This window comes from Meles meles, chromosome 11 (genome assembly GCF_922984935.1).
Source record: "Meles meles chromosome 11, mMelMel3.1 paternal haplotype, whole genome shotgun sequence".
Classification (NCBI taxonomy): Eukaryota; Metazoa; Chordata; class Mammalia; order Carnivora; family Mustelidae; genus Meles; species Meles meles.
Window position 1 is genome coordinate 2,272,393 of NC_060076.1, and position 26,051 is coordinate 2,298,443.

Consider the following 26,051-nt stretch of genomic DNA (forward strand, 5'->3'; position numbering starts at 1 on the left):
ACGCACATTCCACGACGACCGGAACGAGTGCGAGAGGGAAGCCAGGGGCCTGGACAGCGCCGTCCTGGGCGTGCGCCCAGCACCCGGTGGCAGGAAGGTCCCCACTGCCAGGAAGGACCCGGCAGCCGAGGGATGCGCTGGGACTTCCGAGCACACAAGGAAAATGAAGGGGCACGGCTCAGGGGGCTGCTCCTGGGGGCGCCCGCGGTCCCCAGCGTCACGGGGCGGCCGTGACCCGGGCTGCGGAGCTGAACAGCGCACAGACCCCCGCTCTATTCCGCAAAGCTGCGACTGCGTCCTGCTTGCCTGTGGTGAGGGCTGCCCGCGGACACGAACACGCGTGTGCATGTGAGCACCCCCAGGGCACGCGTGCGTGCCGCCACCCACGCACGAGTTCCGGCGGGAACGGAAGCCCGGGAGCTGCGTGCTGCTCCTCCGGGCGGCCGCCGCGGTCGTGTCCGGGACGGCGCCAACATGGACGGCACGCGCGTGCGGCCCCATACCTGCTCGCCCTTGTCCCCTTTGCTCCCCTTCTGTCCGGGCTCCCCGATCTCTCCCTGCGGAAGACGAGGAAGGTCCGTTAGTCCTGAACTGTCTGCATGTTCTCCGCGCCTCATGATTACTTTTCCTGGGGATTAAGACGAATGTCCTCTCCAGGGCGGCCGGAGAGCGTTCCGAGGAAGAGACGCTTCCATAAATTTGGTTGATCTCCCTTCTCAGCAGCGCACGGGCGCGAGGCCGGGATGTCACGCGGTGCAGGGGTGTAGGGGACCGGAGGATCGGTGACAATACTGTCAGGTGCACGGCCTGCACAGCACCATGGGGACGGGGCAGCGACTGAGCCCCGGGGTGGGAATTAATGCCTCTAGCGTCGCTGCTCGGAGCTGCGCCCCACCCCCAGAGGCGGCGTCCCTGCGCAGGGACAAGTCAGAAGTGGATCACAAATGCCGGGTCCACCGGAGGAGCTACATTCCACCGTCCCCGCTGCGCGAGGACCGAGACACCAGCTCCCGCAGGAGCCGCGCGGGAGTGAGAAAGCTCGGGGCGGGAGGGGGCCTGGACAATGCGAGCGGAGACACTGGAGAACAGATACCGAGTGAAACCTCACTACCGCGGCCCCACGCCCAGCGCCGAGGTGCTGCATCGGGAAGGGGAAGGGAAGGTCCCGGTACACGGCACCCCGCGCACGCGGAAGCGTCTCCCAGGCCCCCCGCGACCACCACAGAACCGTGAGCTTCTCTGAAATCACGCACGGGCACCCAGTGCGCAGGGTGGGCCGGGGTCCCTGGGAGCCAGTACCCACGGGCCGTGCTGCGTGTCATCCATGGGCAGAAGGACCTGTCCCAGCTCTCCTTACCTTATCTCCATCTTCTCCCGGGGGGCCCACGGGGCCAGCTGGACCGGGGAGCCCCACAGGACCCTGGAGGCCGTCTCGGCCAGCTGGGCCTTGGGGCCCTTTCTCACCCTACAGAGGAGAGAAGATCCCTGGTCAAAGAGAGCTCCGTCATGGGAATGTCCCGCCACCACTCATCGCCCCGAAGAGGGGCCCATGGGCAGGGAGCCGGCAGTTTGGGCCAGTGACCATTGTCATGGTCCCCGTGGATGTTAGCCCCCGCTACGCAGAGGGCGACTCTGAGCTGAGCCCAGCCCTGTGCCACCTGCTTCCCGGGCACCGTTGCCTTTCGTCTGTGCCCTTCTTACAAAGAACGCTTTTTTTTTTTTTTTTTTTAAGATTTTTATTTATTTATTTGACACAGAGAGATCACAAGTAGGCAGAGAGGCAGGCAGAGAGAGAGGAGGAAGCAGGCTCCCGGCGGAGCAGAGAGCCCGATGTGGGGCTCGATCCCAGGACCCTGAGATCATGACCTGAGCCGAAGGCAGAGGCTTTAACCCACTGAGCCACCCAGGCGCCCCGAAGAACGCTTCTTTAGAAATGGGGAAACAGGCATGGCGGGCAAGCAGTGGGGCCAGGAGTCAGCCAAGCCGGATTCCTGAGCCTGCGGGTGGGACCATCTGTGCTAGTGGCTGAGGGCCTGAGCTCTGGCCTCCAGCCACGTTCCCACCCTTCCAATTCTCTGCCAACACCCGGGGCCAAACAGGCATGCACACGCCCGTCTCTCTGTTCCTGTAATTCTATTGGTTCATTTCCCTCATAGCTGCCCGTGGGAATCTCAAACGTCCTAAGGCCCAGCTTTGCTCATATTTCCCAGGTCAGAACCACTCTGTGAGCGCAGAACGAGGTTGGGGTGCGTGTTGGGGAGGGGGACGCAGGAGAGAACACGAGCTCTCGGTCTCAGGACCCAAACGCGGCCAGCATCTGCCCGGACATCACTGCTCCATCCCATCCCTTCCCACCGCACAAGTCACGCCCTGGGCCCTCAATTTCATTCCTGTCGAGATAAATTTCTACCCTAATGAAGCCAGAAAATGCCCAGGCTGCCTCTGGCTCGCCTGGAACCTTCCCACCTGACATTACTGGTCAGGTTGGCTGTGCTCGGAGACAACGGGCCTTGTCCTCTCTCCGGAGCTCTTTGGGGGGAATGACATGCTTTCGGCTGGTGAGTGCCACTCCGAGAGGTTTCCGCTCGAGTGTTTACTCTCCCGAAGCAACAGACCTGTTTCCCACTGGTCTGTGCGCTCTGTGCACACTGAATGCCCCAGCGAAGGTGGGCTCCTCGCACGGGTTCTGCTGGATGGGTGTCCGTGGCCCCAGTGGGAATGATTAGCTGCCGTCAGAACGCCCAGGCCAGACTGGATGGGCTCTTGCAGGGGCAGACGCTCCAGCCTGGTCTCAACGGGGAGCTCCCGCCCACAGAAGGCACCTGGGCCCTTCCCGCCCACCGACCAGAGCGCAGGACGCCGGAGTTAGACTGCATCTCTCTGGCAGGAGTCCGGCAGCGGGGGCGTGCTGACCCCACCGGAGACCACCTGCGTGCACATTTGCCCTCTCCCCCCAGAACGCCGCTCATGCTGACGTCTGACGGCAGACCGAAAGCTGGAGTGAAATTTGTCTCCACGGCCATTGGAACGCGAGGCAGGGGGGAGTTTGCAAAACCCGCGGGGTACCCAGACGCGGTCAGAGCAGGAGCCTGCCAGGGCAGTAACGGGCGTTTTGTGGTTATTTGGGGGGAGCCCTCGGTGAAGGGCAGCCATTGGCTTCCAATAGCAGTCCAGACAACACGGACCCGTTACTCTCTTGCAGGGAAACCAAGGCTGGGGCGGGAGGACTCACAATGCCTCCACGCTCGGCGGGGCGGGCATACATGTGGTCACTGAGAGGCTGGCTGTCGGGGGTCCAGGAAGAAACTTCCTCCCAACCCATCTTTTCTCCATTCCTGTCCCCAGACTAGCAGAGGGGACTCCCATCCCAAACACCCACCCTTCTCACACAAAGACCAGCCTGGCTCAGGCCGGACAGAGGGGCTGTGCACACAGCAGGAAGCTAAGACCCGTCCACACATGGTGCTCAGAGGCCAGACCGAGGCCAAGGCCACACTGGGACACACGCTGTCCTCAGCCCTTCCCTCTATCTGACGTGCCGGGACACAGATACACAGGTGCGACAGGCTAGGCCTTGGCCAAAATGCTCCCCAGGACCCTCCTGGCTCGGGTCACTCCCTGATAAAACCTGGCCAGCCCTGAGAACCCAGCCTTGGAGCTCAGTCAGGATGCTGGGAACAGGGGCGCCTGGGTGGCTCAGTGGGTTAAAGCCTCTGCCTTCAGCTCAGGTCATGATCCCAGGGTCCTGGGATCAAGCCCCGCATCGCATCGGGCTCTCTGCTCAGCAGGGAGCCTGCTTCCTCCTCTCTCTCTGCCTGCCTCTCTGCCTACTTGTGATCTCTGTCTGTCAAATAAATTTAAAAAAAAAAAAAAAAAGGATGCTGGGAACGTATAGACTTTCCTGGGGGACAAGCATGGGCTCCATCTACCTCCCACATCCTACAAGCCCCTGGGGCACCCACACTAGTGGCAGGGACGGACAAGGCTGGGGTGGGGAGGGCCCTGTGCCCCCGAGGCAGTACTCACAGGAGCTCCTTTCTCCCCCGCTGGCCCTGGAGGTCCTTGGGGCCCGGGTCTCCCCGGGATTCCGATGGGTCCAGCAGCACCGGCCGGGCCTCTCTCCCCCGGAGACCCCTGGGGTGGGCGAGAAGATGGTTCATTTCCAAGACTCTCAAAGGACATGAATACGGTTTCCCACTCTGCTCGCCCTCGCTCCAGATCCCTCAACAGCTCCCAGGGCCCTGGGCGGCACGGACGACTCAGACCAGCTCTGGGTTTCTCTTAGCTCCTCCCTTCCTATGATCCCAAGCTCGTGCCTTCCTCCTCCTCCTCCTCAGCTGCTCCCCTGGGGTGATCTCCTCACCTGGGCTCCTCTCTGGGGCCCGCCTGCCCACAAAGGGCTCCCTCTCTGCCCTGCTCCCCCACATTCTACGGGTGAGGCTCAAGACCCGGGAGCACCACTGATGGGCGGGAACCAGGCCTACTTCGAGGGTCAGCACTGGCCTTCATCGGAAAGAAAGGCAACGTTTCAAAGAAAGGCCTGGCTTCCCAGCTGCTGACTCTCTGAAACGGTCCATGACTCAGTTGGGAAAAGGTGGTCTGTGTCCAGACTCAGACAGGGCCCCGGGCAGCTCCTGCGACCCTCCGATCTGTGCAGCAGAGCACGGGCTGTGAGATGGGCCCCATCTGAGGAGTGGGGGGAGTCACGTCCATCGAGTGTCAGCCCAAGCATCTGTGGGCAGGGTGGTCACAGCCCCACATGGCTCCCGTGTCCCCCAGACCACAGAGGCAGCTTCGGGGACACCGTATCTTCAGAGGTCTCATAGCTGGCCCTGAATGCTGGAGGGACCATTCGGGTGACAGGCAACACTTGCAGGAGTCCCCAGGGCTCAGCTCTGGGGACAGACTGTATCTGTGCTGGCTGGCCTCTGCGTGGGCAGCCCGGGGCACGTGGGCCGTCCGGCCCTCAAATCCACGCTCTGGGGCGGGAGAGATCCGTGCCCTGCCACGGCCCCTGGCCCAGACCTACACTGAGCGCGCCAGCATGCTCCTCGCTCCCCTCAAAGCGCGATGGGACCTCGTGGCCCTGCCTTCCCTCTGCCCACTTCTCCACCTGCCCGCACCGTGCCCCTGGCTTGCTGTCCCCCGGGCCAGCCTGCGGCCCTCCGTCCCCCTCCCCCCATGGACTTCTCAGGACCCACAGCAGGCCAGGGCGGATGTGAGCGCTCTGTCAGGCCGCCTGTCTTGCCTGCAGACTAGGTCTTGAGGCAGCGGATGGAAGAAAACCTCGGTGCTGGCCACAGTACTCACCGCGGGGCCGGGCGGGCCAGGCGGGCCTTCACTGCCTTTCAGTCCCAGTGCGCCCTGCAGAGCAACGAGAGTGGGGTCGGGGCATCGTGGGGACAGGCCCCCGGGCTGGGCGGTGTCCAGCTCCCTCCCCCGCCGGGCCACTCACTCACCACTGGGCCAGGAAGCCCTCGATCCCCAGGGAAGCCGCGTAACCCAGGGGGGCCGTCTTTCCCGGGGAGGCCGGCAGGACCTGGGTCACCCTGAAACCGGAGCCATTGATGAGTCTCTGAGCAACGTCCAAGAGCTGGGGGGCGGGGGGTGGGGGGTGGGGCGGGCTTCCTCCCCCGGCTCCACCTGGGCTCAGGCAGCGTTTGATTTGTTCCACAGAGCTTCCAGAACTTTCTCTGGGGCCTAGCATGGGAGCAGAGGGGTCTCCGGCCAGCACGCCCATGGCCTCCTTCCCAGACTCAGAGGGCCCCTCGGGGACTGGGATATACACCTGCCGTGCCCACGTGTGTTGTGCCATGTTGGGGACACATGTGCGTCCCAGCTCGCACACGTGTGCACCCACAGAGGCACGCAGGATTTACCCGACCGGTGAGGTTTTACGCCGCCTCATGGTTTTGGGGTTTAGTCTTGCATGTGGCCGCATCGAAACGGCTGGCTTTGCTGTGTCCCTCCCTGGAGCGTGGCAAGGGGAGGGCTCGCCGTCTCCAGCTGATACACGGTCGTGGAATCACGACCACCACGTGGGGCGCCCTGCGGTGGGGAAAGGGGGTACGGGACCCACGCGAAGAGGTAGGACTGAAAAGCGACTGCTTGCCTTTCCATTTTTATCACTTATTCCTTCGCCTCTAGTGATGGGAAACTTTCTGAGGGTCACTTTCTGCTCAATTAGTTTCAGACACGAAGCATGTTTCTGGGAGCCGGTGTGGCAGCCGGGGGAGGGGAGGTCAGCAAGACCCGGTCCCGGGGCAGAAAGCCAAGGACGACCTGAGCCGCAGCCCCATTACCACCCATCCCTGCAACAAGCCGGCCCGCTTCCTCCTTCAGACCCGGAGAAAGCGGGGCCAAGTCTGCGGTCTGGGAAGCGGACGGGCACGAACAGCATTTGTCTGAGAAATTACTCATTCAGAGTCTTTCCAGGGCAGGAGAAAACTTCCCCTGGGAAGCCTGGGCTGGCCAGAGGCCCCGACCAACTCACCTTCGTGCCTTCTTTCCCAGCCAGTCCCGGGAGCCCCTGTTCCCCGGGGGGGCCTGGGGGCCCAGGGTGGCCACGCTCGCCCATCGGACCGGTCTCTCCCGTGGGACCCTGAGCGGGAAGTCAGTGTCAGCCACAGACATTTCCAAGAGACATGCCAGGGAACAACCTCTCTTCCCCAGCTCGGACAGCCCTGGCCGTGGAGGCTGAGGGCCCGCTGTGTGCCCACCAAACCCCATGCCGAGTCTCCTCCTTCCCATAAAAATCCCAACGGAAGAGAGCAGAATGGACGGGGTGGGAGTAAAAGGAAGCTGGTCCGTGAGGGGGTCAGGTTGCCACACCGAGGTGGGCGGCGTGTGACCCAAGGCCACAGCGGGTCAACGTCTCATTTACCGCTATGAGAGGAGGGAGCTCGCCAGGAAGCTCGAAGCCGTCGGTCCTGGCTGCGAGCCGCCCGGCAGTGGGAGCACCGCTGGCGGGTAGCAGCACAGGCCGGGGGCGCTGACCAGAGCCCAGGGTGGGAGGCCTGGGCTGCGGCGGGGGTACTGGGGAGCAGGGGAGATCAGGCACAGCGAGGCCCTGCCTGGCTGGCCCCGCCCCAACCGCCCGCCGGCCCTCTCTGTTCTGCCTGCGCTGTTCTCACTGACTGCTCAACAGAGCGTCCCCCGCTCTCCCATCTGGCTCCCTGTGCGGGGCTCAGCTCTGAATGCCAACGAGCCTGTGGGACGCGGGACTCTCCAGGAGCCGCACCTACACCTTCCGCATCCGGGGGGGGGGGCGCCACACGGATGGCCCACGGAGGCCAGGGATGTGCCGCCGCTCACCTGAGGCCCGACGACGCCCGGGGGCCCGGGGGGGCCGGTCTTGCCTTGGAAACCCTGCAGAGAGAGTCAGCACCTGAGCGGGCCGAGCGGCTCCCTCCAGAAGCCTCACGCCCCAGCCCCCCGCCCCGGCCCCAAAGAGCTCAGGCTCCCGACTTCACCCAGAGGGCCCAGCTCTCCTGTTCTGGGTCCGCATTAATTTCACACAGATAATGAAGCCAGACGAGTTGGCTTCACTCACTGCTTGCCACTGCCGTGTTTTCGTGCCGAAAAATAGATTTTAAAACCGTTTTCTTTATAATGCCGCTAAGTGTTCATTTTCCCAGCCGAGGTGCTGCCGGTTCTCAGCCTCTGGAACCCCGACTCAGGCGCGACCTTTGGGCCATTTCTCATTAGCAGCTCCGGAAGGTCATCCTGCGCGGGTCATTAAGGTCTCTGCCGCGTGACAGGTGACCTCACCGGCCCCTGGGCGTGCGTGGAAATGGCTGCTCTTGTAGTCCAGCAGCTGGAAGGTGCCGTGAGCTCGGTTCCGTGGGAATTCCTCGCTTCGGCCCGCACGCTGCTCGCGGGCAACGACCCCGGCTTCCCTTGGGACGTTGGCTGGCTGCACACACCTCCTTCAAGGAGCAAGCAGACTGCAAACTGGGAGGCTCGCTTTCTGGCATGTCTACAGAGCACGAAACATGCCAACGACATGCCACCTGCAGGGCCACGTGAGTTGGCGGAGACGTGCAGATGTGACGCCCAGGAAGCCGTGGGCGGAAGCTCCAGGACCTGGAGCGGGAAGCCGTTGGCCCCAGTGACAGCCAGAGGGCGAGCGGACCTGCCGGCGTGGCTGACGGTCAGGGGCGGTCCCCTGCCTCCCCGGGAGGACGGCCACTGTGCCGGCCTTTGAAACTTCCTGCGACGCCGCTGGACCGCGCAAACCTGTGGCGAGTCGGCGGCGAGTCGGCGTCTCTTCAGATTCTCAGAGGGCCCTTCTCTTTAGCCCAGGGCAGTGGCATACAACGCACGGAAATGGCCATTTTCCAAGCAGAATTCTTTGTAGGCAGCACTTCCAGGGGCAGAAATGAGGGGCGGGGGACAGGCTGAAGACCCCCTGCTTTGTGGGCCAGGGTCGACGTGCCCAAGGGGAGCCGCGGCCTGCGTGTAAAGGCCGGAAGGGCCTCTCTGCCGCAGAGGCAGGACCATCATTGGCTGCTGAGGATGGAATCGGTCTCCAGCCCCGGCCAGAAACGGGCTTCGGGTTCACATCTAGAGGAGTCGGTCTCTTGAGCATGTATTTCCTGAAGACTGAAGTCAACCCCTGACCAAAAAGACAACTTCTGGAGGATGTGTTTGGGTCCCCCGTTGGAGCCGTCTGTCCTGGCCGGGTCCGGAGAGGGCTGCTCCCCTGTCCCCGAGGACAGCCAGGCGCGGCGGAGGTCCTGGGGGTTCCGGGGCTACTTTCCCAGCAAAGACTTCGTTATTCTTGCCGCCTGCCTTCAGGGCAAGTCAGAGGGAGAAATCCACACACTTGGCAAAGCCTCCTATCTCGTCTCCTCGGAACAGCATTAGAGAAAAACACGCAAAGCCCAGATGAGATGATTTAATTTTTCTCCACAAACACAAGAGCGAGGTAGACTGCGCTCATCAGCCAGCACCCGCCGCGCGGCAGAGCGCCGGGAAGGTGTCATTAAAAGCGGTTTCATCACAATGAACCAGAGAGACAAAGGGATGTGTTTTTAGGGCGAGCACCAAGAAGACATTACATCTGGCGTTCCAAGTCTCGCTGGACACAGGGACCCTGTTGGCCGCGAGAGACTTTCAGAGACCTGTGACCCCAAAAAACCCAGCTGTGGGGACAAAGGGCCTCCCAGCAACCTCCCCCATCTCTCTGCGGACTAGGGGCTCCCCGGCTGTCTGAACCTGGAGCTTCAAGGTCACAGGTGTCCCTCACCACAGTTTCCCGCAGGACACGCCCGTGGTGGACACCATGTGCTGGGTCAAATCCCAAATGGCCCATAGGGCCAAGAAGTGAGCTTATTTCTGAAAAATGCTTTTGTTCCCAACCGAAGCGCCCAGATGGCACAGCTGAGGCCAGGCTCTCCTAAAGGGAAGGGCGAGGTGGGCGGTGGGCGTGGGGCGGCAAGGTGGCCGACGGTGAGCAGAGCCGGAAGCCCCCGTCTCCTCGGAGGAGGCCCTGCCCAGCTCCTGCCGTCAAGCCCGAGGCCGGAAGGGCCCGGAGAGAGGAGGCCCGGCCCGGTGCAAGGCCCGTGGCCGTCCTCCTGCAGCTTCCCGCATGGCTCCCCTCCTGACACCGCGGAGCCCTCCCGGTTCCCTCCCATCTGAATGCGACGCTGCCCTCACAGGGATTTCACGGAGGAAGAGGAAACCACGTGCAGGGGGCATCTGTCTGCCACGATGGTTTACATGTGACCTTGGACCAGAGTCGCTGGGACGAGGTAGAGGCCGGCACCTGCCTCTTCCCCCAGAGCTGCCCTGGGTGGTGCAGGCCTGCCCGGGGCCGTGCACAGACAGGCTGACCCCGGGTCCGCGGGAGACGGCCCGGGCCTCAGGAGCCCTTCCCGAGGCGGCCGCTCCCTCCAAGCTCACTGAGCGCAGGAGGCGGAACCCCCGTGCGGGGCTGCGGGAGAGGCCGGGCCAACCCTCATCCCTGGCCCCCGTGTGCCCACACGGCCCAGACTCACGGTCTCTCCTCTCTGTCCAGGGTGTCCTGGGAGCCCGTCCTTGCCCGGCGGGCCCTGAAGGAAGAAGCAAAGGGAAGAAGTTTTATTCGGTTCTGACATGCACGCTGCTTTGAGATTTAATCCCATACCGGGGGGTGACTGCCACCCCATTTCGGAGAAAATGCCTGTAGCCATTTGTCACGGCACCTATACCATCCCGAGGGCCGCTCTTCACCTCCCGGGGGGAAACGGAGGCAGGCGGCTTGGGGACCCAGGGTCCTGTCCTGGTCGCTGACCTCTAGGCATATACAGTGCCTCTTCCGAATTACTGAGGTGCGTCCCTCAAACACAGGTTGAGTCCTCATCCCCCACACCTGCGAGGGTGACCTCACTCGGACACCGAGGCTTTGCCGACGTCAAGTCAAGACGAGGTCACACGGCACTAGGGTGGGCCCTAACCCAGTGACCGGTGTCCTCACAACAAGACGGAGGTTTGAAGACCCCAAGAGGCCCAGGGAGGAGGCGACCACGTGAGGACAGAGGCAGGACAGGGTGAAAGCCAGCCGCCAACCACAGGAAGCCAGGACAGGGACAGGGGACAATCTCCCCCAGGGCCCCCCAGAAGGCACCCGCCCAGCCAACTTCTGCACTTGGGAGCTTTGGCCTCCAGACTATGAGAACATGTCGCTGCTGTCGGTGGTCACCCGGCGCAGCCCCTGCACACTCACACGGGCCCCGCTAGAAGGTTGTGCTGCTCTCAGCGAGAGCGAGCTCCGCGCTTCCGAAAGGCAGCTCTCTCCAGCCAGTTTCCCGCCCACCGGCCCACCGGGAGGGCCCCTCCCCCCCCCCCCCCCCCCCCCCCGCACAGACCCCCCGGGGAGGGACGAAGGTCTCCAGGAATCCCCGCGCCCGTGCGACAAGGAAACACATTACTTACAGGGGGGCCCTTGGGTCCAGGGAAACCGGTGGGTCCTTGGGGTCCGTTGGGTCCCTGGGGACAGAGCATGGTGGCTGAGCACAGAAGTCATTTCCCCGCGGTGTGGGCACCCAGCCGCCCCCACCGCTGTCATCCGGAGTTGTCGGTTCTCTGAGCGATGGTCCTCTCTGCTCCCACCACCCCCGGACCCCTTCTCCATTTGTTCCAGCCCCTCCTCACCGACGTGAACAAGGTCAGGCCCGGGAGCTGAGGGCCAGCCTGGGGCCGAGGGCCCAGTTTTCTGACGGCTCAGCCGCCTCTGAGCCCCAAGACCACGGCCAAGGGGAGGGGGTTGCTGACTTCGGCAGGCAGGAGACTTCACTCCCACCGACCTTGAGGGAAACCCACTCCTCCAGGAGGGTCCGAGGCACACCTCCTCTCCCCCCGCCCACCCCAGGAGGAAGCGGACGGGACAGTTCAGGCAAACGCTGCTCCCCAGAGATGCTCACCCGTTCGCCCGGCGGGCCGGCCGGACCATCGCCCCCAGAGTTGCCCTAGGGAGGGAGGGACAGAGCGAGAGGAGCTTCATTATCACCCGTGTTATTCCTGTTGGCGGCAGAAAGACTCTGGCCCGGGACAGCGCCGGGGTCAGGGTCACAGACGTCACGTGAGCCCGTGTGCAGGTCACCCGGTTCTCAGGAAAGAGCAGAGAGCACCTGCCCTTGGGGCACGCCCCAAACAGCCGTCTGTCATCTCGCCTCTGCACCCAGGTCAGACACTGAGCTGTGACCTGCAGGGCTGTGACATTTCCCCGAGGACAGTCCCCTGCGGGGGGACGAAGGCTGTGCTCCCACCAAGAAATACATCAAGAACTCCTGTGGGGAGGACGCGGCGTCCACTCCGAACCCCCGCGCCGAGGCAGCGGCCACTCCCTGGCCTTAGCGGCTCTCGCAGGAGAGCCTTACGCCCGCGTACGGGAGCGCGCTCCTCATGGAAGAGCGCACAGTGGCCTCCAGCGGCCACATCGGTCAGCCTGGTGCGGCCCGGCTCTGCTCCGCGGCCAACCAGAAGGCCCACGTCCCTGGTGGGAATGCACTTGGGACTGGCGTCCCGGTGGGACAGGGAGGGCCTGCTTGGCGGCCGTGCGGCTCCACACAGAGAACCGGGGGACTTGGCGTCAGTGCCCCTTGGCGGGAAGAGGGGACGTGGGAGACGGGCTCAGGCTCTCTCCTGAGGCAGAAAGAACTTTCTTTCCATTTCTGGCAAAGCTCTCTCTACAGCTTTCAAATGCTTCTCAAGAAAAGAAATAGGGCTTCCCCACCGGAACTGGATGGTGGGTACCAGGACGGTTTGGTGTTTATGCAAAGCGCTGTGGGCCCGGCTTCCTAGGGCCTCGGGGCTGCTGTCTCAGGGGTTCCAGTATCAGGAGGGGCCCTTCCCACCTCCACTCTCGGGGTCGAGACACGTGATTCCATTCAACCTGCCCGGCCCGGGAGCTGCTGGACCAGCTCCTTCTTAAATACCCTCAAGCAAATGTCTTTCTTTCGTTTCTGTTTCTCCAAATGAGAAGGCCACGGGTAACTGGCAGGCACCCCAGAAGACACTGAAAACCTACCTTGGGGCCAGGCTTCCCAGTGATGCCCCGGGGCCCTCGTTCACCCCGCGGACCCTGTGCAGGCAGGAGAGAGGAAAGGTGAGCTCAGAGCATCCCAGCCCTCGAGACCACCCTGCCCCTCCCACCGAGCAGGCTCCCCACAACGCGCTCCCGCTTCTGGAAGCCCGGAGGGCAGTTACCGTCGGGCCTCGTTGCCCCCGTGGTCCCGGCTTCCCAGGCGTGCCCTAGAACCAGAGAAGAAGGGGCTAGTCAGTGGCTCAAGACACCTGCCACGGCCTCGGTGCTGGCCATCTCCGGGTCACGGAGAGGGGGCTCGGCGACAGAAAGGAGGAAGGCCCCCTCCTTATCTTTGCTTTTACAGGAGATTTTTCCAGGCTGAAGGACTGCACGACACATTCAATACACAGGGCTTTGTGCTCCGGCTCTGGCCTGCAGAAATCCAATTTTCCTCCCGCACCCTGATGGATGTGTACCACCGTTATCTGGTTTCCTTCTCACAAGCATCAACACCCCTCCGCCCACCCTCTCCCTCTCTCTCTCCCAGCGGCGGAGGTGGTGGTGGGGGATCATTATTGCAAGAGAAGAGAAGAACGTCAACCCCTTTCATACATAATTTACTTTTGCTACTGTCGAGAATATTAGCCATTAAATTTTCAACAGGCTCCGCAGACAAGCAAACTTGCAACTCAATGGATAAATCACACACCCAAACTCATTTGCTTCTTCTAATAGAATGGGGACTCCTTTTTCTTGCTGTCGTTGTTCTGCATTTTCCAAACCACGGGAAACAGAGGCGCTGTATCTTTTTTTACCTCCGAAGCAAAGCTCTGATAACCGGTAAAGGCAGTTTACCCACGGCGTGCGGGAGCAGCGGGCTGAACACCACCCGGGTGTCCCCACCGCCTCTCGACTGATTTTCCAGAGAATCTCATCCCGGTTTCTACCGATAGCGCCCAAGACAGAGCCGTGCAGCTAACAGCCTGACACGCAGCCTCTCCCCAGCCCTTGTTTGCTACCAGAATCGAAACAGCTTCCTGCAGCCTCCCATCTTGAAGTGAATTTAATAAAACCGTGTATGATGATGAGATAATTATGTTGCCTTTTAACAATGCACTCTGGTTTCCCTGCTTTAATGATACAGCAATATCCTTTGCCTTCAAATAAATATTTGAATACGAAAATTAATGAAACATTTGCTTTCTTCTAACGGTTGACTCTCACCAGCGTGGAGGCCGGGGCCAGCCCTGGCTGCTGCTTGGCGTTTGGGGGTGCACGAAGGTGCACGTCTCTGCACCCCAGCCTCCACCCAAACCCCCACCCTCGGCACCCGGCCCACGGTCGTCCCGCGGAGACGACCCGCCCCAGCGCGGACAGCCGCCGTGGTCCACCCAGGCCTCCCAGGTCTTCTTTGCAAACTAAGCCACGCCAGAGAGGCACGGACGCTGCTGGACGGGAAGCAGCCGAGCACGGTCTTCCTGGTGGCTTGCCTGTGAGCGCCTGTCCTCACGTCCCCGCTGCTGAGGCACAGGCAGCCCCGAAACAGCACTGCTCGCGCCGAGAAGCCAAACGCAGATGGTGTCTCTGGATCCTGGTCCCCCTCGGCCACCAGCCCGGCGGCGCCGCCCTCCGGGTCAGCGGGGGCTCAGGGCCGGCGAGGAGTAGTCTCCGCCACCGGTACCAGGAGCTTCCGCTTCTCACCGCCTTCCCCCAGGTTCTCGTCCGCATCTCGATGATTTCCGCTTCAGACCCTCGGGGAGGACGCTTTAAACGCAGCCAGCGCCGTAGGTCAAGCAGCAAGACCTCACCGCGCTCCCCGGGGTGGCTCTGAACCCTGGAGACGCCGTCCCTTCCCTCCTCCACCACCTGCTCACCGTCCTCTCGCCCGCGGGACGGCCCCTGGCCCTGACCCCTGCTCGGCCCCCCAGTCAGGCCCGCTCATGCCAGACATCTGTCCCTGACCCCTGCCTGCCTCTGCGGTGACCCCTCTCTGCCCATCCTGCTTCGTGTGCTCTGAGCTCGCACCGCCAACTGCTGCGGCTTCGGCTTTGCTTACGGATTCGCCCACTGGCCCAACCTCTAGAAGGCAAGGTCCCCGAGGGCGGGGATGTGGGCTTCTCCGCTGCGTCCTCAGGGCTCCAAGGGCACCTGGGACACGGCGGCCGAGGAGGTGCCCCACGCTTGCTGTCTGTACAGATGGACAGACAGACGCAGTGTCAGGATGCCAAGAACTACCCCACGAGTTGGTTGAGCAGGGGCGGCGAGCCACCAGACTGCCACCGGCCCTGGAGGGTTGAGAACCACGAGGGCTCAGGGAAGGTCACTGTCACGGGGAGACAGTTCCTCTCTCCTTCCCTGGGGAAGGTTCCAGAACACAGACATCTCTCTCCAGAGGGGGCGCCGGGTGGACGCGCGTCCTCGGGGCTCCTCTCCCGCGCAGGGTCACAGGTTCTCAAATGCCTGTGGGACCTGGGGCGTGGGCAGCCCACGAGCGAGCAGTGAACGTGCGGGTCTCCCCCGGGCGTGCATGTAAACCCACGGTGGGATGAGGTTCGCTAGTGCGCGGGGCCGTCTCAGACGGCAGACACGGCCATGTTCCTCCAGATGCCCCATGCTCCGCTTGCCTCTGTGTCCCCAGACCCCAGGAGGGGCAGGGGGACTATTTCTCTCCCACGATGAGTGGACGTTCTGGCCGGTCCTGTTTGGCCGTGGCCCAAGCCGTTCCCTTTTATCAAAGTTCACATCTTTGGCCTCTGGCCCCGTCCTCACCGGGTAGTCACCACCACTCACAAGCTACAGAATCCCTGGGAACTCCCCGCATGGATGGTTTCCTCGGGGTGTCCGTCCTTCCGGGCCTGGAACCACGAGCTCACCGGTGCAAGCCCCAGGCCCCACACCGCCCTGCTCGTCAACCACCTCGGTTTCTGCGGTGCCCCCGGTGACCCGTGGCACCAACGCAGGAGGACAGCCCGGCCCGGCAGACGCCTCCACGGCCGGCACGGAGGTGAGGTCAAATCGCAGGACCGAACGCTGACTGTCACGACCCCCACCCCCGGAGAGGCTCCCTGCAGGGTGCTGTCAGAGGTCACCTGGCCTCCACCAGGAGCCACCCCCTTGTCGCCCTATGCTGCGGTGGCCTCTGTGAGCACCGCAGAGGACAGCCTCCCCTGAAGACACCTGTCAGACTCTCCCTCAAAGGAAGAAGCAGCTGGACAGACAGGAGGGGAGGGAAGTGGGCAGATGACAGATACGCGGACAGCGACAGACAGACAGGGAAGAGATGCACCCGCCGATGTCCATCCAGAGAGAGATGGGATCTACACGGAGACACAGAGCAGAGAGACAGAGCCAGACCCAGAGCCAGAGGGTGACGGTGCCCCGTGTTCACACGGCTGGCTGGCTCCGAGAGCGGTCCCACGTTCTCTGCCCCGTGCACCGGGCACACACGTTTGTTCACGCGGGTTTGGCTGGTTTGCCGCGTCTCTCTGTTTCCAGGAAAGCTCACAGTCTCTGCTCCCACCCAGTAAGGACAGTCTGGAGCACACGCTCCGAGCAGGTGCCGTCCCCGCCTGTGCCAGGGGCTGTAGTATGGGGCTCTGTGGGGCAGGCCTGTCCCAGCATACCCAAAAGCTGCACTCCTTCTGAGGCCTGGGGTCCCCCCACATCTCACAGACTGGCCCCTCGGTCCCCATAGGCCCGCGGATCCCGTCCTGAGGGGCGCCCTCAGGCAGCCTCATGTAAGCTCCCGGCCGGGAAGCCTGGGCCAGCAGAGCTTCGGGACGGAGTCGGGGCAGGGCTTCCCCCGCCCGTCCCCGCAGAGCGCCGAAGTTCACGGTGACAACGGGGACCACAGCACGCCACACTGGGCCGACGCCCAGTGACTACGGCAGCTGGGGGGTAACGCGGGAGGGGAGGGGAGCTTCCTGAGTCCGACGAGCAGAAAGGGTGACACACAAAGTAGGAGAAATTCCTTTTTCTCCTGAACGTAGCCTGGGGGACGTCACTTGGGTTGAGAGGGATGAATCCCGGTTTCACGAATGACCAGAGGAGCTGTCGGGGTCGTGGTGGTCATTAGAAAGCGCTACACCCCCCCGACACGCTTCTCTGTCCTGCTACCGCCCCTCCGACCCCACCGCCACCCAGCCTCATGCGCAGGACAAGTCTCTGGCCTGTGAGCCAGAGGCCACGAGCTCAAGGTCGGCTGTCCGGAAAGCAGTTTTGGCAGCAAAGTGGGTGAAAGGAAACGAGATATCCTAGAAAATATGCCCACATATACCAATACACCACAACGCCAAGGCCGCAGAACCAGCCCCCGGACCAGAGGTCAGGCTGTCCTTACCCTGCCGCCCTTCTCTCCGTTGGCTCCAGGAAAGCCAGGAAAGCCAATCGAACCCTGGAAGAGAGGAACCGACGAAGAGGTGTGAGAGCCGGGCCTTGGGGTGAGCCATGCTACATGCGTAGTGCGCAGCCCAGGACACAAGTACGCACCAGCCCACCCACCCGTCCACACACCCACCTCTCCCTCTAGCCGTCCATCCGTCCACCCGTCCCCCCGTCCACGCATCCATCCATCTGTCCACACGCCCATCCATCCGTCCATCCATCCACCCACGCACTCATCCATCCACCCACCCGTCGTCCGCCACCCACGCGTCGCCCACCCTCTGGATCAAAGTTTCCCAAGCATCTCATAGAGTCCACATCTAAAAGCCAAAGCTGTCTTAACCACGCTTCTCGCTCTCCCTTTCTCCACAGCCACGGCTTCCAAAGGCTGGTACTTGGGAGGAGCAGACCTCCCAGATCCCTGAGACGCACCAGAGATGACGTGCGGATCTCACGTTCAGACACGTTGTTTACTGTGCCTGTTGTCAGGTTCTGTCACCTTCCCAGAACACCTCTAAATAAAGCATGGCGGCTGGCAGAGTCCACAGTCAATGCAAACTTATGCCCTGACCGGGCCGACCCACAGCTGTTCCTTCCAGAAACCTACAAGGGGCACGCGGACAAACGACGCACTCGGGACCTACGAGCTGAGCCTCCCCGTGACGCGGAGGCACCCCACGCTCGCATTCACAGGTGGGGGCCTGTCTTCAGAGTGGGTCCCGGCTCCCCGTGCGGCTTGAGACCCTGACCTGCTTAGGTCAGGAAAAGCTCACACACGTCCAAGCCTGGCACTTCTCACAGGGGCTGAGCGTGGCCCACCCCCTCCCCCCCCGCCCGCCCGCCGACCCAGGCAGGGGACCGTGCCACGGACACCCGGGTGTAGGTGCCACAGAGCTCCGTGGCTGCATCCAGGCACTCCCAAGGGCTTTCAGAACAGCCAGGCAGCCTCGAGGTTCCACCCTTGCCTTCCAAGGACACTGCCTGAATTTGAACCACACACCCTCCAACTTCTCTCGGCTCTGCCCCCCGAGGGTCACGCACTTCAGGAGAGAAAACCCGTCCATCAGCCCCTCTTCCTCTAAGACACAGTGGGTGCCGCCACGTCACAGCCTCGTCCCGCACGCCACCGTCGGACACTGAACAAATCCCTGCTTAACCGCAAACCACCTCCCTGCGCACAGGGCGTGGGTCTAGGCCCGGGGGTGGGTCTTAGCCTTCCAGGGAGGGACTGCTGTTTCCTTAGGCGGCATGGGAATGCCCTTCGGGGCAGCCCGTCCCCAGGGCGCCTCCTGCTCATGGGACAGAGCCTGGGAGTCTGGAGCGGCCCGGGAGCCAGGGAGGCAGGAAGGCGCCGACGCAAGCCTGGGCGAGACGGGAGCTCTCCTCCTCCACTAATTATGTCTCCGGAGCAGGCGGCTGGTTATTTTTTAAGGAAGAACCATGAATAATAAAAAATGAGTTTTGAAAAAAAAAATCATGTTTTAAGTGATTTCCAAACCCTCGAGGAGCTGTTTCACTTAAAGCAGGACATGATTTTCATCTGAGGAAGGTTTCATCTCTCTCTGATGCTCAGTTACGAGCAAATAAGCTTCCAGTCTCCAGGGTGAAGCAGAGATGAGCGCCGCTTCTCGGGTGCCCGGTGGAGAGAGAGCAGCGGCCACGCGGCCTGCAGCCCCCGGCTCTGGCTGGCTCTGCCCCCTTCTCTGAAAGCCTCTGATAACGGTCCCAGCACTTCCTTCCAAACTGGCCGGACTAATGCCAAAGGCCGTGAATATGGCAGAACTTGCAGGGGACGGGGCACGCAGCAGCCTCCCCAGGAGCAGGGACCGGGCGGGAGGGGGCAGGGCAGGCAGGAGCCCGGAGGGGTGTCCGAACACCTGACGTGCCCATAGATTACCTTGGGTCCTTGTCTTCCTGGGTAACCCGGCAATCCCGGCACTCCGAGTTTTCCCTGGGGAGAGACAAGGCATTGTGTTATCCGGCCGGCACCACCTTCCTCCGTCCGCGTTCTCAGAGCAGAGAAAACCAGCACGTGTCAGCCGGGGCCTGAGCGGGCTGCGGTTTCCAAAGCCCGAAGGACTCAGAGAGACCCCCTGCCTGCCCTCTGGAACCGCATCTCCGGAAAACCCTGCCTTAGCCAGTTATAAAAGCCAAGGTTCCTCAAGTAGAGACAATGCGACGCTGAAGCAAAAGCAACTCAAGGCAAATCTTCCATAAAAGAACGTTTACCCTTGAGACTCTGTTTAACCCTTTGGAAAAGGGTCCTAGGCTTGGGGCAAGACGGGGCGCTCTGGGAGCCCGATCCCGTGCCAGGGCAGAGGGGAAGGGCGGGCAGCCTCCCACAGCCCCGAGTGCAGGGGTAAGGACAGCCGCAGGAGTCCCCGCAGGCAAGCAAAGCCGGGGCAAGCAAAGTCCCCAAGCTCTGGGAACCCTGCGGGAAGGAGCTCTCCCAGGATGCTGGCAAAGTGCTCAGAACAGCCGGGCTCAGGACAAGGATGAACCTGTCCACAGACACACTCCCTGGGAAGGCTGGCAAGGGTGCCAGGGAGGCAAAGGGGACAGGACCCGGGTCAGATCACGCCCATCCCTCTGGGGACCTCAGCCTGGTGGAGTCACCAGCTGGACAGCCAAGGCCATCAGAAGGGTCTATCCCCGGGGGCCGATGGAGCATTTCAAGTCACGTACCTTCTCCCCGGGGGGTCCCAGAGGACCAGGGTCGCCATTCGGACCTCCGCGACCCTTCGGGCCCTCGGGGCCATCTTCTCCTCTAGGACCAGGGGGGCCGATCTCCCCCTGCAAGTCAGAGAAGAGCAGGTGAGGGAGAAGCCCCCAGTCTCTCCCTCCACACGAGAGCAGCCCATCTGGGCCCGAGAGTCCAGGTCAGACCTTGTGGCAGGAGCCACTCAGCCCACCGGGTGGCCCCAAGCAGATGGAACGTGCTCGGGTCCGACCAAACCAGAGCTGCGTGCAGCAGGCTACAGGCTCTGCTGACCGGCCAGGCCGTCCCTCTGCACGGAGGCAGGCGGCTCTCTCCTCAAGGCCGCACGCTCCTGCTCCCCAGTTACCTTCTCCAAATGAGCCCCTCTTGGCTGAGATGACCGGTAAACGCAGGAACTCTGAATCGCTACTTCCCCAAACACGCAGAAGAGCCCGTGCACGGGGACCCGCTTTTCCCCTTGAAGCCCCAGGAGGCATAGGGCTGGACCACAGCTCCTGGCCGGGTAGCTGTCGGAGCACGGCTGGCACACAGGAAACCACGGCACGTGTCCCAGAGATGACAGGGTCCCAACACTGCCCCATCCAACTTGCCTATGGTACGGATGGGGAGGCCTGGGCCCAGGCAAGAGCGAGCGTCTGGGGGCTTGCCGAGGTCAGCAGCTGCCCGCCAGCCAGGGTCTGACGCCCACCCTGGCTCTCTGCCCATTGCCGACCCTCCCTCTGATCGTCGGCTCCCCCCCGTCCCATGACTGCGGCACAGTCACGCCACCCACCACAGAAACGCACGCCGCACAGATGAAGACCAGAGACTCCCCTATCCTTAAGGTCCAGCCTGTCTGCAGGCCCAGGTCCCTGGATCCCTAACAAGCGTTTTTCTCCATTAACAAGAGTCCTTCACACATTCACTGAGCACCTAGAAAATGCCAAGTGCTGGGCGGAAATTTCTCTGGGGGAAATTAAAACGGACGACTCGGACCTCCAGCTGAGGAAAGGTCCCAAGCCCCAGTCCCGCCCTCTCCCAGCTCCAACAGCGGGCCGGCCCACGGAGCCCGCATGTGCCTGCCAAACGTCTTTTGTGCGGCCTCTTTTGAAAACACGTCCTTGTGATAGAGACCCTGAAGGCGGGCTGCCTTGTTGGAGCCAGAAGAAAAAGGACTTTGACCAGCTGAACAGAAAGGACCCTCCGATGTGGGCGGTCGGGGTCCTGTCACCATGGAGAAAGCTCTAGAACAGCGGTGTGTGGCAGGAACATATCCGGGACATAACTGTGAACCCGTTCTCTCCCTTTTATTCCTCCTCCTTTGATAGACGCCAAGACTGCTTTTGCCTTTGGAGCTGGAGACGCCACGCAAGCGTGTGGGGCTCGGGGGCTCGGACGTGTTCTGAAAAGGCACCTGCAGGCCCTCCTTGTCAGGGGATAATTTTGGCAGCCACGTGACGGCCCTGGGTCCGCGGAGAGCCGCCCATCCAGGTGTGCGTCCGTGCCTGCCGGGCGGTCCAGGCACCTGGCTCCCTCCTGCCCGGCCTGGGCTCACTCTGAGGCTGGGGGGCAACCTTCAAAGTGCCCGCACCGCGGTGTGTGGCCGCGGGTCCGCTGCCCGGACACTCCCTGCTGCGCCGTCTGCATCAGCCTCTCCTCATTTAGATGAAAATGCGGCCGGGGGCTTCCCGCGGGACACCTGCCTAGTGAGTCACCTCCTCCTGCCCCCGCACCGGCCGCCGGCCTCTGGAGCGGAGGTGAATTATTGATTAAAACAACGGGTTTGTTGCAGCTTCTGATCGCCCAGGAAGAGGTTACAGACACAGGGGCTGCTCGGGGTCCTCAGAACACGCAGGGACACTTGGCGGACCATCCTGCGGGGGTGGGCAGGGACCCCGGCCCTCCCTGGACAGAGGGCAGCCCCTTCCCCTCTGCTCCCCACAGCGCTCCCACCCTTCTGAGCCAGAGGAACTTCTCTGCTGTCCAGAGTGCCAGCCGGAACCAGGCACAGGGGTAGGTGACCACAGGTGACCCCAGTCATGGGGCTTAATACCAGACAAGAGTCACCGTGGCTCTGAGCCAGAAATGAGGGGCCCATGGTGGGGGAGACACACACAGAGCCAGGCCTCTGGGCCCCCAGCTGCCCCTGCCTGAGGGCCTAGAGCTCCCAGGAAGGCTTTACCTTCTTTAGAGAGGCTGACCTATGGCCTCAAACACCCCAGCCTTCCTGCCCCGCCCCATGGCCCGGCTCCCGACCCACCTGCAGCCCCACCCCAGCCCCTCTCCTGACCCTCCAAGGCCCCTCCCCACATCCCTGCCCCCACCCCCAACCCCGCCTCTGCCCCGACACCCCAAAACACTCACCCGATCACCCTTGATGCCCATGTCTCCTTTAAAGCCAGGAAAGCCGTCTTCACCCTGACAAGGGACAAGACAGTGCCCGGGCTGCTGGGAAGAGCCCACCTCCCGGATGGCCGGTCCCCACAGTCAGCACGGGGCCCCACAGCCTCACAGCCACGGCCCCAGGAGGACACGCGCCAAGTGGGGGGCTGCTGAGTGAAGGGCGTCCCTCTAACCCTTTGCAGTCGTGGGGCCAAGCTGGCGATCTGCAGCCTGCACAGCTGGGCACAGCTGCCCCTCCCCATCCCCCACAGCTGCCTCCGGTCCAGGCACCGCAGGGGCCCAGTGACCGCTGACCAGCGAGCAGCAGAGGGGGGGCTCTTCTGCCCCACAGAAGCCGGGACCAGTGAGCGCTGCAGGCAGGGAAGGGCCTGGGGCTCAGACAGTCCTGCTGCGGGGCTGCCCTCTGTGACAGTCCTGCCTTTTCTGGCCCAGCAGGACACATTCCTGCCGTTTGTGAATCTGGGGATTCACTCACATCAGTGGCCTGCCGTCCACTCAAGTCCACCGAGACACCCACAGAGACCCTCAGGAGGGTCACACAGGCCCACCTGGCTCACCCTTCCCTCCCAGTGTCCAGGCCCTGCGTCCTGATCTGGCCATAGCGGCACCACGTTCCCTCTGCGCCCGACTCCGTGGCAGTGCGAGGGGCTGTCCCTCCCCTTGCGAGGCAGCCGCACGGGAGTGGGGCGTGGGACGTCCACGGCCTCTGCAGGTGAGGGGCGGGCTGTGTGCTGGGCAGGGGGTGTGAAGACCCAGCACCTCAGTCCCGCCGGGAGGGACACAGCCTGTCCCCTTGGACACGTTTTTCCTTTTGCAGACAGCCTGGCCCACAGGGTGTGCCAGTCCCTCCGTCTCAGAGGCCACGGCAGCCTCGTCTGTGGCCAACGCTGTCCCAGTGGACCACCTGCCGGAACCCTGCCCTGGGAACCCTGCCCTGGGAATCCCACTCTGCGCCACGTGCTCCCAGCGGCCCCGGCAGGAAGCGGCACTCACCTTCTCGCCCTTGGTGCCCTTCAGCCCGCGGATGCCATCTGCTCCCTGTGTAAACACAGAGGGAAGAGAGCGAGTCAGAGCCTCTCCAGAGCTCTCGGAAGGAAAGGCTCTGCACCCCGAATGACCAGGAGGGAGAGCGCTCGGCAGCCCCAGCCCAGGCAGCTTCCCTGGCACTCCCAGTCTCAAATCAAGGGCTCCCTGGGCTCACAGAGCAACCTCCTGTCCTCGCATCCCACGCGAGGCCCCCGTGTCTGTGATTCCCTGATGGCCTCCACAGGCATCTCGCCCTCTTTCAGAAACCTCCGCCTCCCTGAGGTCCGGGGAGCAGGTGGGACGCGAGGCCTCAGCGTGGGCTCTGGAATCAGGTCCCGGCCCCAGCTCTGTGGCCTCGGACACGGTCCCAGGTACCTGGTGCCTCAGTTTCCTCATTTGGAAAGTGGGGGTGAAGACTAGCATTACCTTGTTCCGGCTGGTGGGAGGGGGACACCAGGCAAGGCCCCAGGACCTGGTGGGTGCTCAGTTATCAAGAGCAACGTGCTACGGTCACTCGGGATTATTAACACGTGGGCGCTATAATCGCATTAATTACTGATTAATCATAAGGACCGCAGCGCCAGTAATAACCAGCTCAGGACATGCCTCGTCTCTGGGCCAAACAAGAACTGTAAGGGACAGACATGTCCTCTTCGCTATGCCCCGCCCCGTGCTAGCGCCGCGCCCAGGCCGGGTGACGCCGTCCGTGGCATGGAGTTAAGTGGCCACGGCCTGGGCCCTCCAAGCAGGCAGCAGAACTGACCGCTGACTCCCAGAGACCAGCTGCCCGCGGGACCCCAGAGAGAGGCCGGGCCCCCCATCTGCCTCCAGGGGAGGCTGCAGACAGGACAGCAGAGCCGCCTCCCGGGACCCTCGGGCGGCCAGCGGTCCTCGGGCGGCTAGAGGTTTGCACAGACGGTGCGGTTTGCCTCTTCCCGGGGACTGAGGAGGGGCTCTAAGAGGCTGGACAGGCCTGGGGGGCGCGGCCTCCTGCCACCCAGATGCCTGCAGGCCCCGTGGGTCCCAGGCAAATGGATGCCTCAGGGCAGAGGGGAGGCGTGGTTACCCTGAAACCCCGATGCCCTGGGGGGTCTGGCACCAGCCTCCTCCCTCTTGCCGTGTTGCCGGCAAGGACTTCCCCTGCCCACCCCTCCTGGACCTGAGGTCAGAGGTCGGGAGAGTGCTGCCCAGGGGACAAACAGACCGGGTCTCAGAGCCCCGGCCCTACTGACATCCAGGGCTAGGTGACCGTGTCACGGGGCTGCCCTGTTCCAGAGCAGGGGGTCGGGGGCAGCGTCCCTGACCTCTAGCCATCCGATGACAGTAGGCTCCCTCCAAGTTGTAACAGTCAGAAATGTCCCCTGATGTTCCCCAGGGGGCACGAATCCGCCCTGGTTGGTGGAGCACCACGGGATGCCCTGTGGCCCTCGTGGGCCAGCCTGGGGGACCGGAAGCAAAGGGACCTAGAGAGCAACAGGGCTTTGCCCAAGGCCTTGAGAGGATTCGTATCTACGGTCTTCCCCAGCCCGCCGGCTCCTGCAGGCTGGCAGAGCGGGGGGGGTGACCCTGCTGGCAGCCAGGCCCACGCAGATGTCCTCGGGAAGGTCGGGGACGTGGGCGCGTACAGAGGGGCGCTTCCCCGGAAGGAAGGGAGGCCGGACATGGTGGAGAAGAGCCGGGCGCCCTCACCGAGGGCCGGCCCTAGCGGAGACCACACGCCACCTCTCGGCCCTGCCCAGTCACCTCCCTGGGGGCCTGCCGCCCCTCAGGCCGCGGACTCCTCTGACGGCTTCCGAAGCCCGGGAAGGAGAACCTATTTCTCCAATGACAAGAGCGCTCGGCTTTGCTTTCCTCCCTCTCTGCGCTTCCAAGTCTAAGCGGCTCGCTGGCGGCGTGAATGAATTTTAATCAGATAGACAAGATAAGCGCATCCTCCACAAACATTTTACAGCGAACACCTACGGCTCACAGACACAGCCCTATGCAAGTAGCCACGTACGGGGCCGGCGGGCGCTTTTTCTGTGACAAAATGCGTAAGATCAACCTGCGAGAGCTCACATTATCAGCATTTCCGCCGAATAATCATCCTGGCACGACTCACTAGCGAGCTGGTAAAAGCCTGCACCGGGGAGAAACCATGGCCTCCGAGGGCTCCCGGCCCCGGGAAGTCTGTCCGCGGTGGCTTGGGCCCTCAGAAGGCCACGATTCCTGGGACACGCAGCAGGGCAGCTCAGGGAACAGCCCCGGGGCTCTGGGTTCAGAGTAAGCAGGTCTGGGTGTGAGTCCTGCTGAGGCACCGATGTTAGGCTAACTTGGCCCATGACTGCACCCTGAGCTCCTAGCCTCTGTCCTCCGCCCGCACACTCGCTCGCTCCCGGGGCACGAGGATGCTCAGGAGAGGTAAGCACCAAATGATGCAGGGCAGGCCCGGGAGCCCGCGCATGTGTTCACGCAAATTCCTCAGGCTGCTCTGGCTGTGTGTGTGCACGTCGTACATTTCCCTGCACAGCAAGTTACAATCACTCGGAAGGAAAAACTCCATCAGCTTTCTTCAAGCCCCAAGACTGTCTAGAGCTCTCAGACGCGCCGCCGCCATTGTCCTCGGAGAAGGGAGAACTCCGCCACCCCGACGCACCCCTGCCCAGCACGCGTTCCTGGGACACATCCCTCTCCGCATAACCGTGCCCGACGTGTCCAGAGCCGGCACGGCTGGAGACCACGTTACGTGACTCAAACGTGGTCCGCTCTGGCAGGAAGAGCCGGGGCCCGGCGTTGGGTTCTGCTCCGGAGCTCTGTGCCCCGCTGAACCAGGCTCCGGGAGGCCTTCAGCGGCAGGAAGGCAGTCGGGGATGAATGGCCATCTCCCCCCAGCTGCTCCCCACCCCCACCCCGCCGCCACCGCCGCTCCGTCTGCCCCGGTGCTGTCCACGGGACGGGCTCGCTCGCTCCAGGAAGCCGGACACCCCCAGGAAAGAATGTGAGGCCCTTCCCCTTGGCTGAGGCGTGTGTCCCTTCAGGGCTTGGGAGGGAACA

General features: G+C 63.0%; 1 protein-coding gene across 2 annotated transcripts in view; it reads right to left on the minus strand.

Annotated features, from left to right (window-relative positions):
* COL5A1 (collagen type V alpha 1 chain) overlaps window positions 1-26,051 on the minus strand; it is a 141,851-nt gene that overhangs the window by 23,477 nt on the left and 92,323 nt on the right. For both annotated transcript variants that reach the window (XM_046022302.1, XM_046022300.1), the window contains exons 28-44: window positions 22,986-23,030; window positions 21,954-22,007; window positions 19,577-19,684; window positions 18,789-18,842; window positions 16,848-16,901; window positions 12,691-12,735; window positions 12,512-12,565; window positions 11,406-11,450; window positions 10,918-10,971; window positions 10,002-10,055; window positions 7,315-7,368; window positions 6,494-6,601; window positions 5,460-5,549; window positions 5,311-5,364; window positions 4,027-4,134; window positions 1,358-1,465; window positions 504-557 (exon numbers count right to left, since the gene is read on the minus strand). In XM_046022302.1, coding sequence (XP_045878258.1) covers window positions 504-557; window positions 1,358-1,465; window positions 4,027-4,134; window positions 5,311-5,364; window positions 5,460-5,549; window positions 6,494-6,601; window positions 7,315-7,368; window positions 10,002-10,055; window positions 10,918-10,971; window positions 11,406-11,450; window positions 12,512-12,565; window positions 12,691-12,735; window positions 16,848-16,901; window positions 18,789-18,842; window positions 19,577-19,684; window positions 21,954-22,007; window positions 22,986-23,030 — 1,143 coding nt within the window. The remainder of the gene's footprint in view (window positions 1-503; window positions 558-1,357; window positions 1,466-4,026; window positions 4,135-5,310; window positions 5,365-5,459; window positions 5,550-6,493; window positions 6,602-7,314; window positions 7,369-10,001; window positions 10,056-10,917; window positions 10,972-11,405; window positions 11,451-12,511; window positions 12,566-12,690; window positions 12,736-16,847; window positions 16,902-18,788; window positions 18,843-19,576; window positions 19,685-21,953; window positions 22,008-22,985; window positions 23,031-26,051) is intronic.